Below are 14392 nucleotides of genomic sequence, written 5' to 3'. Positions count from 1 at the left end.
AGTCGTCCTGAAAGTAAAGAAAGCTAGGCTGGGGTCCGGCCTCGAGGTAGGCAGGCCTCCAAGACTCTTGGGACCCATGCAGTTCCAAAGAAGCAAGGGGTAAGGGCCCCGAGAAAGGAATGTGGTTTGGGATATTGGAAGGGTTCAAAGGGAGTGGGTGCTAATGTAGTGACAGTCCCACTTGGGGTCTTGGTGTTTGTTTGATATCATGAGTGATTCATAGCATAAAAGAAGTAGACTTGCCTAATCGATTGTACGACATGGTGCCGGGATTGAAGGAGGCGCTCAACGGGGTATAGTCTCTGGGTAGTTACTCCGTGATCCCCCGGGGAAGTTGGAGGGAGAGATGAGTGTGTGTGGGATATATCGATTCTCTCGAGAAAGTATTGTCGATCACTGTTGAAGGTTTGGCGCGGGTCGGTGTTCGTCACAAAGTCTCAGTCGCTTGGTGTGTGTGGAATGCGCCGTGGCCGTCAAGGCCCTTCTCCCAACCAGCTTCCTGTTGGTCCCCCGTCTTTATTGGAGCTTGCTCCCTTGGGCAGTGTTATGCCGCCCGTCTTGCTTGTTTGTTCTTGCAAGAAGTGGCCGCTTACTTTTACTCGGCGGTTGACCGTTCAGTTCCTTGTAGTTGTCGAGACAAGCTACCGTCCGCGCGGCGTGGATCTGTTGATGGTTCGTTGACAGGGAAGGACGGGGTAATACGTCTCCTTGACTGGCGGGTGTTTGGGGTATCGAGGGGTAAGTTCGGATTGTGTCTCGAAGTGTACGGTAGCGGTTGGTAGTCAATGTCTCGTCGCCCAATGCCAATGCCGCATGCCAGATCTCGTTCCTCTTACTGGGCCCCTTCTTGTCCGTACCGCGAAAGAGACACGTGAAATCCAAGAGCAACAAAAAGAGGACGGGACGGGACGAAAAGAGAAAGAGAGAGAGGGAGAGGGGGGAAAAAAAGAGGAAAATCTCGAGTTTCAAGCTGATGAATGTGGTGCCAGGACCGCGACGGCGCGAATGGCAGATGATCCCGTCCGGGGGGGTCGTCCACGGTCTAACTGGGGGGGCTGGTCGCAGTGGATGCCGTTCCTCGAAATCAACATGGGCGCACGGGGCTACAGGGGCCATGTCAAGGCCAATCAACGGTCCCTTTGCGACCTTTTCGCAACCGCCAAAACGCCCAAACACTCGCTCGCCATGGTGTCGTGGGTTGCCCGTTTCAGCGCCCAAGGGAGCCGAGTGACGTCGCTCCACTGACTGCTTCCCCAAAGACACAGCTCGTGATTGGTTCATTCGTCTTTACAATAGTTTGAGCCTCTTAAAGGGGTTCCACGGAGGGGTTGAAGCCTCCTGCTTAGCCTGGGCTGTGGGGGGACTAGTCAATGAAACCTACCTTACCAGGATCTCTCTGCTTTATCTTTCCCTAATTTCTAGTCTACACTATGTTCTTATTCCCATGTTCACTTTGTTCAATCAACCTCTCAGCTTCTCCATCCAAAGAGGCGTTGAGGTTGTCTGTCAGGATCATCCGCAGCAACGAAGCGACACGAGCACGCAGCTTCCCGCCTAGGTGTGGTCAGAGCGCTCATCCAATGGGCCAGACCAGTCCGGCATCTCGACTCGGCTCGCTCTCGAGTGCCATAGCGGTGGTCCACTTGGGGAGAAGTCGGGATACAATATCCAACGACATCAAATTTGCCGTCTCGACAAGCGAACCTCTTTCCCCTTGGGGATTCATCTCGTTGAACGGCCTCACTCCGGATCGGCACTTTTAGAGCAGCACTTTGCGTGTTAGAGCAACTCTCCCCCATCTGTGCTTTTCCACGAGATCAGCAGTGCCCGGGAAAGAGAGACATCATATCAATGCAGGTGTGTGCGCGGGAGGGAGCCGATGTTTTAGTCTGTACACTACGTAGATGTAATCAATGTGTCTTTGACTTTGACCTGTGAAATTTGATATCGAGCATCACTGTATGTTTATGTTACAGACATACTCTATGCCATACCTGACACTGTTCCCTTAATCCCAATTTCTCGGATCCCCTACAATCTCCTTCGAGTCTCTCTCTTTATCCAAAAGATTTATCAGGGGCAAAGCAATGCTTGATATCGCACCTTCCTTGATGTACATGATACATTATATCTCCGTCGTGTGGAGCCACTTCATTTGGAGAAGCCTGGGACAAGCCTGGCACAAGCTACAGGTACAGGTACAGAGCTAGCTGCCGGTCAGTGGTCCCTGGCTTCCACTTCCTGTTGCGCGCGGCCAACAACACCAAACTTGGCATCGCGCGTTGGTCGCCTCCTTTGGCAGTTCAAGTTGCTAAGCCCTGGTCTTGGCGTTTTTGGATAAGCGCCAACTTTAACGCGAGGCACCTTGATGGGTGGGAAGTCTTCTTTGCAAATTAAATGGGTCGGTCATTCATGAAATGACAAAGACGAACGCGAACTGTCAATTGTTGCATTAGACTACTACTCGGATGCTGGATGCCGAATGCGCAAGCAGCACAGCCTCTTCAGCGGCGATACAAGTACTGAAAAGACGTGCGCACACGAGTCCCTTCGCCTCTTTAGCTGACGACGACTTAACAACATTGACTCCAACGTCTCCAGGACGCGTTATCAACTTTTGATCAGCCATCAGCAGAATTGCCGACTCCGCCTGTCCGTGGGCTCGGTGTTCCGTTTCGGGGTGCCAAGTAAATCCTCCGGTCAAGTTATTTTTGGCATGCTTCAGCAGCTGCACCTATCTCAGCTTTGTGACATGTGCACGCCATGTCGGGTCATGCTGAAGGAGAATGCAAGACATGCATGCGATGAGCGTGGATGGAGGCCAAGAAAGCCCATCACGTCTGGTATCTTGATTCTCGAGTGACATTGTCCAAATGGCAAGACAACACCAACACAAACATCGTGATGCAAACATGAATGCTTGATAACGCTTTTGACCAAGTAAAGTTATTATAATCTGATATATAGCAGCTCCTCACTTCCACCCCTCACTCTTCCCCTTCATCTTTCGCCATCGATCTACGAAACCTCCTTACCCAACCTCTCCAACTCCTCCTTGATAAAGCTGCCAGCATTAAGCAACTCCGTACCACCATAAATCACCCTCCTCTTTGCACGATCTCCCGTCGTCGTTCTCGCCGCCCACTCCTGCAAATTGCTATACTCGGCCGTGCTCGCACCGCCAACCATAAACACAATCGCCTCCGAGAACCCCTGTCTGCGTTGCCCGAAACTGGCCGTTTGGCCCGGGCCACTTGATCCTGGCAAGCCACCGGGACCGCCCAGGGACGACCCGCTCCCTTGGGCCCGCATGGCCGACGGCTGGGGCATGGTGCCGCGCGCGTTGGCGCTGCGCGGGTCGAAGTAGAGGTAGTGTTCCGTCTTGGCGATGGCCGAGGAGCTGGCGGCCGATGGGTCCATGAGGGACTCGGTGATCTTGGTTACCGTGAGGTCGCGGTCTTCGGGGAGGAAGTTCTTGATGCCACCCAAGAGAGAGGCCACGTTATTGGAGAGAGCGCCCGTGGGCACGCCCGTCTCCTTGAGACGGTCGGTGAGACGGCTCGAGATGGCAGAGAAGCGATTGAAAAGGTCCGAGGACCCGGATTGTTGCTGGTTGGAGGATGAAGGATTATTGACCGTGGTGAGTTGTGTCATTTTGGTCGTGGCGCGGACTCTGTGTGGTATTGTTAGTCAGGATTGGCTGAAAAGTCCAAGGGAAAAAAAAGGGGGTAGCACTTACTGCTTGATGTAAGAGAGGCACGTTGTGTCGCAGCCCTTGGCCGCGAGTGCCTCCTCAAATTGCGTCCATTCCTGACGAGACACATCCTGTTCCGTGCTGAGGTACCAGATCACAAAGAGACGCAGGTAATCCTCAGGCTTGCCCTTGTCCGCCGTCTTGATCTGATCCAGCACTTGCGCCTTGGTTTGCTTGAACACGTTCTCCTCCAGTTGGAAGTAGTTATCCAACTGTCGGCTTTGAATCTCGCCAAGGATAGCAGCAAGGATGTTCATGTGCATATCCAAAGTGGCTTTTCTTGCGCGCAGTTCGGGCAAGAGTGTAACAGCTGCTTTTAGATGCTGAGCACTTGCACTCGAGTCTTGTTCGAAATGGTCCAAATCCCTAACGCCAGTCTTCTTGGTGAGAGCATCCGCCTCCTCCTTGTATTTCGTGAGTTCAATGTCGATGTCCTCGGCAACCTAAGCATCCTGGTTAGTAGACCATCCTCAGGATGTCCCGTCTGCACTTCCAGCTTACCTGAGGGAACGGCAGGCATGAGTTCTTGGCCCAGAAGAAATCATCGGCAGCCAAATCATACGTCTTCTTGTTGGTACCCTTGGCCGGGTTATTGGAGTCCACAGGGCTCTCGATTGTGATCCGGTTCGATTCCGACAAACCAAAGACGTCGGCGCATAAGCTCTGGTAGGTCCACGAGTGGGACAGCATGGGAATTAGGTCGATATTACGGTCCATGATAACGAGCAGGGGCTTTGGCGTTCCAGTGCTGGAAGCGGCCGCCCTGTGTGCCGAAAAGAGGTTGTCCTTGGAGTTGATAATATGATCGCGAAGTTTTCGGTCCAATTTCGTTGCAACCATCTCAGCAGCAGCACCCCTGGGGCAGCGAATAATGGGAATGACGCCTAGTGTCACCACCACGCTAAACAGGCCGCTGACGATCCTGTCGATAACTCTGTCCAACTCCTCATCTTGTGTCTTTGCGCTATTCAACGCCCAGTATGTATGCTCCTTCTGCATGCCCAGACTGAACAAATCCGGCTCGGGAACGATAAAGTTGAGGTACTGGTCGAATATCTGGGCAATCTTCTCCGATGTGCCGGCGACAGCGGTTTGCGCCGCAAAGTCCTCCAACAGTGGCCGTGGTACCGAGGAGAGGAAGTTGATGCTGGCAGAGTTATAGAGGTTCTTTTGAAGATCATTGGTGATTTGCTGGAGGTTCTTGGCGTTCGGTTCGATAAGGTAGATGGCGTCGACATCAGGAATCGGTTGCCTGTTGGCCGCAATGGAAACGTGTAGTGTGACGCCCATGGATCGCAGATCCGAAACCTGGAGTACTGGGCTGATGACATTGCGACCGAGCTCGTCAAAAACCAAAATCTTCCATGTGGGAATGTCCTTCAGCAAGGGGGCGGAAGCGGATTGGAAGCCATTCGAGTCGTCGCCGTCGGTCGGTTCGAGGGGTTGGTTGAGGTTCAGGAGCTTCTTGATAGACACTGGAGAGCATGTGTCAGTCCACCGCAAGACTGTCTGGCATCGGGACCATTGGGGATAGGAAGGCAGTGGGACATACAGATCTGCTTGTCGCGCAGAGAATTCCCTGGTGTTGGCGCCATGTCTGTGTATTAAAGTGATTGCTATGCCGCTCGGCAGGAAGTTTGTGGAGGAGGACTCGGGTCCGAGGTGCTGTAGAATACTGTAGGCTGTTGAGGCAAGGGAAGGTAGTAGCTCCCGTCTCGCTGTCACAGTGGTGGGGCTTGTGATCGCGTCCCTTGAACCGAATTATCGCCAGGCTGGCCTCGAGTCGTTGCTTTCGCAAAGGAAAGAGTGCCTTAACTTCCTGTTAAAGACGAAAGGGCAAACGTGTCAAGGTGTTACAGTACTGAGTCCAGAAGATCCTTACGTGTTCAATAGTAGGTATACAGAAAGCTGACGGAAGAAAACAGAAGATCTCCATTGAAGCTACCTTGGGTACCTCTAGAGGTATGTTGTCTTCTCTGGTCCGCAAGGTACCTGACATCTCTCCCTCGGCTTGGACCAGTGGCCTTTGTCTCCCAGTGGACTGTTCCCCCTTCCCTTCTAGGTATATCTGTTGGCCTCCACTTACAGGAGGTACCGCCCTGAGCTGAGAGCTTTCCCCCACAGCACATATGACGAGGATTCCGTTATCGTCCTCCAATGCTCGATTGACACCGCAACCAGCAAGTTGTGACATCTTCCTGCCTCTGTGGCGTTTACCTTTGATTGTTCAAGAAATGGATGATTGAGCCCGTGCGTGTCATCGCTGACATTTTACGATGTTGTCCGTTCTTGTTTGCTCTTCATCTTCCTATATCGGTAGAGGTATATGATGGACAGCCCCAAGGTCCAGAAAGATAGGTACCTCTAGAGGTAGATATTTCCAGTATGTCTGCTCCTGCCATAACCTGTCTGCCTGCCTAGAAGTAGCGATTAAATGGTAAGGTACAAACAGTGCTGCAATTTCCCACTCATTCCTGCCTCCAGCTGGCGCGGACCCACCCAAAACCCAACAAACGGCCGGCTCTTTGGTTCCAGGTACTTCCTTATCGTGCCAGCGTGCTACAGAAATCCAACTTCCCAGGGGCACTTCCACCTTCACTTGCCACGCGCACAGACCACAGAAGCTCTTGCTTCGCGTGTGCAGACTTCCACTTCGTTGCGTGCCTGGGCCATTTTTGGAGAAAGGCCCGTGGTCCGCCAGTGCCAGCGAGCGTCGGCGGCCCGTGAGCGCTAGCGTGCCAGCCAGTCAATGCACTCCCGTCACTGGCAACTCGTTGAGAAAGCGCCTGCCCACTGCACTCATGCACCCGCTTGCCCAGTGTCGCAAAGCGTCAGTCCCTTTTATGAACGGCGGAACGCACCTGATTTGCGCGACCGCTGCTCACGTTCAACTTTTTTCCCTTTCAACTCCCGTCGTCACCCTGACCTGACATCAGCAGCATCTCTCCTTTCTTCGACGACCAACTTTGTCGCCCTTGGTCGCCTTGTCGCATCGCCCATCGTCGTACTTGATAATCGCGTCCTTTTCTTCGTACATCTTTTCCCTGTTCTGGCAAAGCTGTAGAGGCGATTTAAACGCGCAGGTTTTCTTGACCTCTCGGGCGTTTTTCTGCTTGCGCGACCGTCATTCGGAACTCGTCTCTTTCCCTAGCAGCTGCAGTCGTCCGATCGACCTGCGGCCCTGGCTTTTGAAGATTAATTTCGTTACCTGCCTGCTCAGCTGAGTTCAAGGTCGGGACCTCTCCATTCTTTAACCCGGGATAGAGAGGAAATGCTGTAGCGAACTGCGATAACCTCATCGCTGTTGTCTTCCGCGCACGCGTGGGGGAGATTCGTGACGAGTTTGCGAACGCATTCAGGCACACGTAACCCACCCAACAAGGAGCACGTGCCCCAAGGCGTCAGAACACCACGATAAGATCGTGACGAACACATTCAGGGTATGCATCATCTTCACCTCTTCCCCAGTCCTAACACCTCAAAAAACAAGTACAAAGACCACTACTGTATTTTACCATATCACATGTCCTGCATCTGCCTGTTGAATCACGCATTCTGGAACCCGCAGTCATTAAGGCTGTGAGTGGTCAAGGATTGCGAGATTTGCAGTGCAAATTATGGGGTTCGTGTTAACCAAAAGGCCAACAAACCCTTTCACCAACATCGACCAAAAACGGTACAAGTAACCTGGGCTACCTGCCACAGTACCTTGCGTTTAATCCTGTCAGGTGAAAAGAGGGGAGAGAGCAGAGAGAGCAAAGAGAGAGAGAGAGAGACATGTGCGGGGAGAAATGCAAAACCAAACAACGACTTGGGGAGAACAACAACAGTACCTGGAAATGGCAATCCAGAGACTGCACAATCCCATCTTGATTGATATGCTGCCGTCATTTGATGAGCCTCTGGCAATGGCTATCAATGACACCCGGATCTATCAGCCTCGCCCCCTGGTTAATTGTCCCATGCACAACCTGAGATCCAGATTTCACATCTGCTGTGTGGCAAGCAGGCAGCCCAACAAAGACACACACCTTGGCCTGGCTGGAATTCCTGGGAGAAACCTAAAAGACAACCCTGAGTGGATGGTGGCTGTTAGTGCTACGGGCAATTCGCACTCCGAACAGCGAGCGTTGAGGGACTCCCACAGCACTGCCAAGGCCTGCGGGTCATATCACTTCCTTAACAGCACTACTGCAACTGTTTGAACGGTGCTGTGCTCGCAGCCCCGCACACCTCATCCACGCCCGACAACCCCACCGACGGGACTTCAACCGCGCAAGCCGGCCCGTTGATGGAATCCGTTTCACATTAAAGACAAAACCTCACCTCACCTCACTTTTTGTGTCCTCGGCAACACTTACTTGATTTGAGACGGTGGACATCATGGCAGCGGAATACTCGACCAGAGCATCGAATAGCAATAAACTAGCAGCAAGCTCAACCAAGTCGCGTCGTGTGGTTTCCAGACAACCGCCGCGGCTGGCAACCTTGGTTGATTTCCCTGCGCTGTCACCCTGGACGGTACCTCGACCACTGTTTACACGTCCATCTTGAATGCCAACGCTTTCCCCGCCGCTACCAGGGGCAACCGGCCTCGACAACATTTCGACTTGCACCACCACACCACAACACCACCACCACCACTATCACCGGGAACAGTGCATTCTGAAGCGCTCTCCTGTAAATCAACATCGATATCGACATTAACTTGTCGCTGGACTTTGCTTGGTGCTGGCGGCCTTGCATAACGCTCCCTCCAGATTTCTTTTGTTCTCTCTCTCATTCTCTCTCTCAGGGTCTCTCTCTCTCTTTCTCTTTTCATGTCTGAAATCTTTCTCAGATTTCATTCAGGACATGTGCGAGCTGGTTTTCTCGCTCATTGTCTCCCACTCGTTCACGCATTACACTTGGACTGCTGGCAACTTCTCAGAACTGAAGTTGGACTCTTTACCTGACGCTGACCCTCCTCTTGCCTCGCAGAACTTCACAGGCTAAGCCGCTTCCAGCTTGGCATTCTTCCTGATTGGACCAGCTAGCGCATTCTGTGCCCCACCACTCGACATTGGAGACACCCCACCCGTGTAGCAAGGCAGCCACTCATTTCACACAGTTTCCGGACTGGTTGTTAAGGGCACACCTTTGTCTTGTGCTTTGACACACCCACTATCAACGGCAAAGTGAGTTTCGACCGAGAGTATTCTGCTCCAAATTTCCCACTAGATTGACTTTGTCACTCTCGTACAAGTCTGTTGTGTAGATTTGGATCGGTGGTGGAATGACTTGCACCGCATGAGCCCCCTTGACTGACCACCTTGATTCTCCTAGCCCGTCGCTGCCCCTTTTTTCGTCTGTTTGGATTCTTCCCTCTTGAGCTGAAGCCAGCAATCATCGTCCTCGCCAGTCATGGACGCCAGCCACAACAACCACGCCGGGCAATGGGATCCCAACTCCTTTGCGGCAGAGAATCCATGGGAACAACAGTTCGCCTTCACTCCTGAGCATGGGCACGAAAATGTGTATCACAACCCTGGTGCTTTCATTGACCCTCCACAGCAGGTCAACCCGCAGCTGGCTGGTCATGACACGCAAACAAATGCTTATGGCCACTACGACTACTACCCTCAGAGTGAGGCATGGACTGGGCCTAGCCCTGCATCTGCCCCTTATGCTCAGGAGCCATTGACCCAGGAACATTATGCACCTGCCCAGCAGCACCCACAGCACCACCACCAACAACCACCACAACAACAACAGCAGCACCCATATGGCAACCATCGCACAATTGACAGCCGGTTCGCTCTTGTTGACCTCCCACAAGAGAACGAATACTCGAACCACCATATTCAGATTCCCGAGAGGCAAGAAGTAGTTCAAGGTGGTTTTGCCCATGGCGCTGTTCCCCCCAGGCAACAGTCGGCAGATGGCTATCTTCAGGGACATGTCTCAGAGCAATGGCAGAGGGTACCAATGGCGAGCTCAGGCTATGCTACGAATGGAGAGTACCAAAATCCCTTAGCGATGCCACAAGCTGTAAATCACCAACAACCGGTTGTACATCAATCACAGCAGCCGCCTCAGCATCAGCCGCAACATGTCAGTCAGCAGCACCCACAACTTCAGCGGCAACAACAGCCATCGCAACCGCAATTACATCTACCGCAGCCGCAGCAGCAGCAGCAGCAGCCGCCACAACAAAGGCAGACGCCCACGCCCATTCAATACCAGGCTGGCCATGGCCCAGTCCAGGGAGGGCTCACGAGCTACCACCATGTCCAGGGTCACCATACCCCCGAGCCCCAGCCAAATCAAGCTCACTTTATGCAAACTGTTAACGGGCAACATATTCAAAACCGCGCTTCTGTTGCACAAATCCCCGCGCAGCGAGCCACGGCCAGCCCCAGCCCACTAAGTCATACACCAATTCAAAGCGCACCTATACAGCAGAAGCCTGCCCAACCACCGGTGCCGCAACCTATCCAACCTAAAATTGCTCCACGTTCCATGGCCCAGCCTGCAGTGCAACAGATGGTGCAGACGCCCGCTCATCAGACTGCTCAACCATCACAGTCGACACCACAGCCTACGCCGCAGCCCACACCGCAACCTCATGGACAGACCATTTCGCAAGCCCCTCAACATCAGACAATACCACAAGGGTTTGTCCAACATCAGCAGCCTAGCCAACCTCAAGCCTTTCAAGTTCCGATCTCACAGTCCCAGCCCGTTCAGATCCAACCGTTCCAGGCCCCGGCGCAGGAACGGGTGGTTCAGGCTCAGGCTACACAACAGACTGTTCAGTCTCCCCAAAATAATGTGATCTCGGGCGTAAAGCGACCTGGTGATGTGCAGGAGATGCAAACCCTTGCCAAGAAACCGAAGGTGGTACAACCAGCCTCCAGTATCGCGAATCCCCAAGTCATTAGCTTCGCAAATAATAACTCGGCGAACCCTGGCTTCGTACCGGATGTAAATGGGCAAGGCGATGGTGGCGATGTTGCCGGTCTTTTCATCGTAGATGAGGATTTGATTGACAAGGCAATTGAAACACCGGGTTGCACTGTCCCAGGAGTGCCGCATCTCGTCATCGATGAATCTCCGGTGCAGCTCAAGAAGGGACCACCAACTAAGCGTTTCGTGACCATCGTGGCGAAAGCGGGCAAAGACCCTCTATTCCCTGGTCTTGAACGTGGCTGGACTCCTGCTGAGTCTCTCAGCAACCATGCCGAAGCATATCAAACTGCCAAAGAGGTGCTGGACCGCCAGAGAGCAGATATCAGGCTTGACATTGAGATGAAACGAGCAAAGACTGAGATGCCGGCCGACTGGTGGAAGAAGCTCTCCAAGGGTGAACTTGGAACGGATGCTAAGCAGCGAGGATCGCCTCCGCCCGAGCCTACCCTGACAGCCGTGAAAGCATCCGAGCTGCTTCGCCTCCATCCAGCTCACAAGAAAAACAGGAAGGTGATTGTACACACGAGTAACGAATTCGGTGCATTTGTTGCAGATAAGATTGCTGCTCTAAGGGCTGCACCAGCATTTGAGAAGCTTGTCAAAGATGTTAAGAACAAGGGAAAGGGTTCTGCTACCCTCAAGCCTGCTGCAGTTGAGACTCTGAAGCAGTCTCTCCAGCCGTTCAAAACGGAGCTTGAAGCAGCCATTGTTGAGGGACTCAAAGTCGGAGACCCAATAATCCTGCGGATGGTGGGTGAAAGGGGTATACTGCCCGTTCGTCTACTCAATCTTCTGATCCAACTCTTCAACCTTGGCGAGGCTACCTCATCGTTGGCCAAGGCCGCTCTTCGCCTCTTTGGTTGCTTTACAAGCCTTACGCCAGAGCAACTTGAGGCTTGGAAATTCCAAACCACAAAAGGCAAGCTTGAGGGGCTGGGTGATCCTGAGATCAATGAGTTGGTCGCAACTATCATTGCAAATGCCGAAAAGAACGCTGGGAAGGAAAGTCCTGCGGCCAAGTCAAAGAAAGAGGCTAGCAGCGATGCTAAGAAAACTCCTGCCAAGACAACAGTCTCAACAACCAAGAGAGCTCGTGAGGATGATACCAATGGTGATGCACGCACGGCCAAGAAGCCTTCTACAGATGGTAAGCCTCGGGTGACGGCCACCTCGAAGTCTACTAGCGATGTCAAAGCCCCATCTCCTGGTTCAAAGACGCCTCCAACTACAGCCAAACCAGCTCTTAAAACATCGGCTACCACACCTGCTACGACCGCGTCCAAACCCCGTGCTTCTTATCTGCTTCCTGGCAAGGCCCGCCCATCAGCAAAGCCAGTCCCAAAACCAGAGCCTTCAAAGGCCGAACCAGCGAAACCGCTGGTCAAGGCAGCTTCTGCAAAACCATCTACCGCGCTGTCTGCGATAAAATCCAATGCCCCTCAGGCGGTATCCTCAGCTGGCAACTCGGCGAAGGCAACAAAGCCCAAGGAAGAGCCACCGACCAGCTCTAGGTTTGCGGCACTCATGGATGAGATTGCTGCACCCAGGAAGGTGATAGCAGACGCAACACCTCCGGCGGAGTCCGCCCCTGACCCGAATGAGACGGAAGAACAGAGGAGGCGCCGCTTGCGGAAGGAGGAGCGGAGGAGAAAGAACATGAGGGTCGTTTTCAAGAGCGACGACCAACTATGCCAGATCAAGGAGTACACCCTATTTCCTGAAGAGATGGGCCACCGCCAGTCTCGCGATGTCCGATCAGATAGCAAGGACAAGCGTGAAGGCATGGCACTCAAAAAGGGCCATGCGGGTGAGCTTCGCCCTTGGGAGGAGCCCAACTCGGTTGATCTGGAAGTTCTTTCGGAGGAGGTGCGCAAGGAAAGCTATGTCACCATGGGTGGCGTGAAGACTTTCCGCACCGAACAACAGGCGTTCATGGACGATCGGGAAGCCAAGGAGCTCATGGTCATTTACACAGACCCATCGGATATTCCGCCTACGCCTAAGTCGCCTGCTTACGAGCCTTCGCTTGATGACGGCTCCGGGTCTGATGTTCAGCTGCCTGCAGGTCTGGAGTATGATGAGCTTCGTCGCAGAGCTACCGATTTGAAGAACTTTGGTGCTCACCGTTCAGTTTATGAGGCCAAGGCTCGGCTGGAGACTCAGTCGAGCCCAGGCTTTGCTGACTTCACCGAGACGATGAAGTCGCTTAACTCGATCACCGGCCCGTATGCCGGGTATCCTATCCCTGTACAGCAACCAACCGCCGTGCACGTGGCGCCCGTTGCTGCGGCTAGGCCTGAGGGCATTCCGCCTATCATCGTGCCTGTCACAAACGAGCCGCCGGAGGTTCGTGATCAGCGAACGTACGAGCTCATTTCCTCTGAAAGGGTCCGGTACTACCGTGATCCGGAGCCTTACGATCCTGCACGTCCCAAGACAGTACGTCGTCGCGATTACACAGATCCTCTCATTCAGAAGGCTGCAGACTATGTGGAAGAAATCGTTGAGTATGTTAAGCGGACAGTCCCTGAAGTCAAGCAACAACCTGTTCCGGCAGTTCCTGTTGTGCCGGCTCAAGCTTCAGCTCCAGCTCAGGCTGCTCAACCAGCGGCAGCCCCGGTAGACTACAGCGCAGCCTGGGCACAGTATTACGCCCAGCAAGCTCAGCAAGGACAGCAGCCGGATGCGAATGCCCTTCAACAACAGCAGGCTTGGTATGCTCAACAACAGCAACAACAGCAGCAGCCAGGCGCCTTTGGTGCCTACCAACAACAGATGGCTCAGCTCGCTGCTCAAGGCGTCGATTTAAGTACCATCTTGCCTGCTCTCGCAAGCCAACCCAACGCCAACCCCCAACAAGCCGCCGAGATCCAAGCCCTCATCGCCACCCTAGCAAGCGGTGGTCAACAACAACCCAACCAGCCCGCCGACCGTCAAATGACCGAGTACCTCACCTCTCTTATGAATTGGGCAGGCGGCGTTCCTCACACTCAACCTGCCGCCCAGCACGGCGGTTACGACCCCTATCAAGCTGGTCAAGCCTATGATCACAACGCTCGTGACAGCCGTGATCGCGACCCTAACTCTCGCGACCGCGACAGCAGTGGTTGGGACCAGCAGCCGCACCACGGAGGCCGCGAAAACTTCCGCGAACGTAACGACAGTCGTGATGGCGGACGTGACGGACGTGATCAACAACAGCAACAAGGACATCATCGCGGCGATAAGCCCCACTGGAAGAACAAAAAGAACCGCGGTGATCGTAACGGCGATGAAGTGCCGGATCATCTCAGGGGCATTAACCGCAGTCTGATTGGCACGAAGCAGTGCACGTTTTGGGCGCAGGGAAAGTGTGCGAAGGGTGACAAGTGCACTTTTAGGCATGATTGAGGGGAGTTGCAGAAGCGGTTATAAACTTGATTGTGCATCATTGAGGAGAGAGCATGGGGTGGCGCAAGGGTTCAAGGAATGAGGAATGGATTTTGGGATGACTTTCAGCATATTAGAATGAGAGTCACTAGAGGAACGAGAAAAGACGAAGAGCGCGTTTCGTTTGCTACATCATGTTATTACAAGCAAAGCGAAGCCAAGTCAAGAAGGACCGAGTTACATTGAAGGAGGTTAGCTTCTTCACATCAAAATGTTAATATATCACTTGCTATCGAAGATTTGTCAAGAAACAAGAAA

General features: G+C 53.3%; 3 protein-coding genes across 3 annotated transcripts; 1 reads left to right on the top strand and 2 right to left on the bottom strand.

The window, feature by feature from the left end:
- Positions 1-2929: 2929 nt before the first annotated feature.
- NEUTE1DRAFT_56547 (uncharacterized protein) lies at positions 2930-5349 on the bottom strand (the record flags this gene model as incomplete). Its single annotated transcript, XM_009848932.1, has 4 exons — positions 2930-3673; positions 3740-4197; positions 4256-5229; positions 5307-5349. The coding sequence occupies 4 exons, from the start codon at positions 5347-5349 to the stop codon at positions 3019-3021; spliced, it is 2130 nt and encodes a 709-aa protein (XP_009847234.1).
- Positions 5350-6349: 1000 nt separating this feature from the next.
- NEUTE1DRAFT_34338 (uncharacterized protein) lies at positions 6350-6791 on the bottom strand (the record flags this gene model as incomplete). Its single annotated transcript, XM_009848751.1, has 2 exons — positions 6350-6484; positions 6720-6791. 2 exons carry the CDS (start codon positions 6789-6791, stop codon positions 6350-6352), a joined length of 207 nt encoding a protein of 68 aa, XP_009847053.1.
- Positions 6792-9157: 2366 nt separating this feature from the next.
- NEUTE1DRAFT_56543 (uncharacterized protein) lies at positions 9158-14238 on the top strand (the record flags this gene model as incomplete). The annotated part of the gene is made up of 2 exons (XM_009848931.1): positions 9158-13144; positions 13214-14238. 2 exons carry the CDS (start codon positions 9158-9160, stop codon positions 14093-14095), a joined length of 4869 nt encoding a protein of 1622 aa, XP_009847233.1.
- Positions 14239-14392: the final 154 nt, after the last annotated feature.

The sequence above is a fragment of the Neurospora tetrasperma genome (assembly GCF_000213175.1).
Source record: "Neurospora tetrasperma FGSC 2508 unplaced genomic scaffold NEUTE1scaffold_1, whole genome shotgun sequence".
Classification (NCBI taxonomy): Eukaryota; Fungi; Ascomycota; class Sordariomycetes; order Sordariales; family Sordariaceae; genus Neurospora; species Neurospora tetrasperma.
Note: the sequence above shows the minus strand (reverse complement) of the source record. Positions and strands in the feature narration are given on the sequence as shown.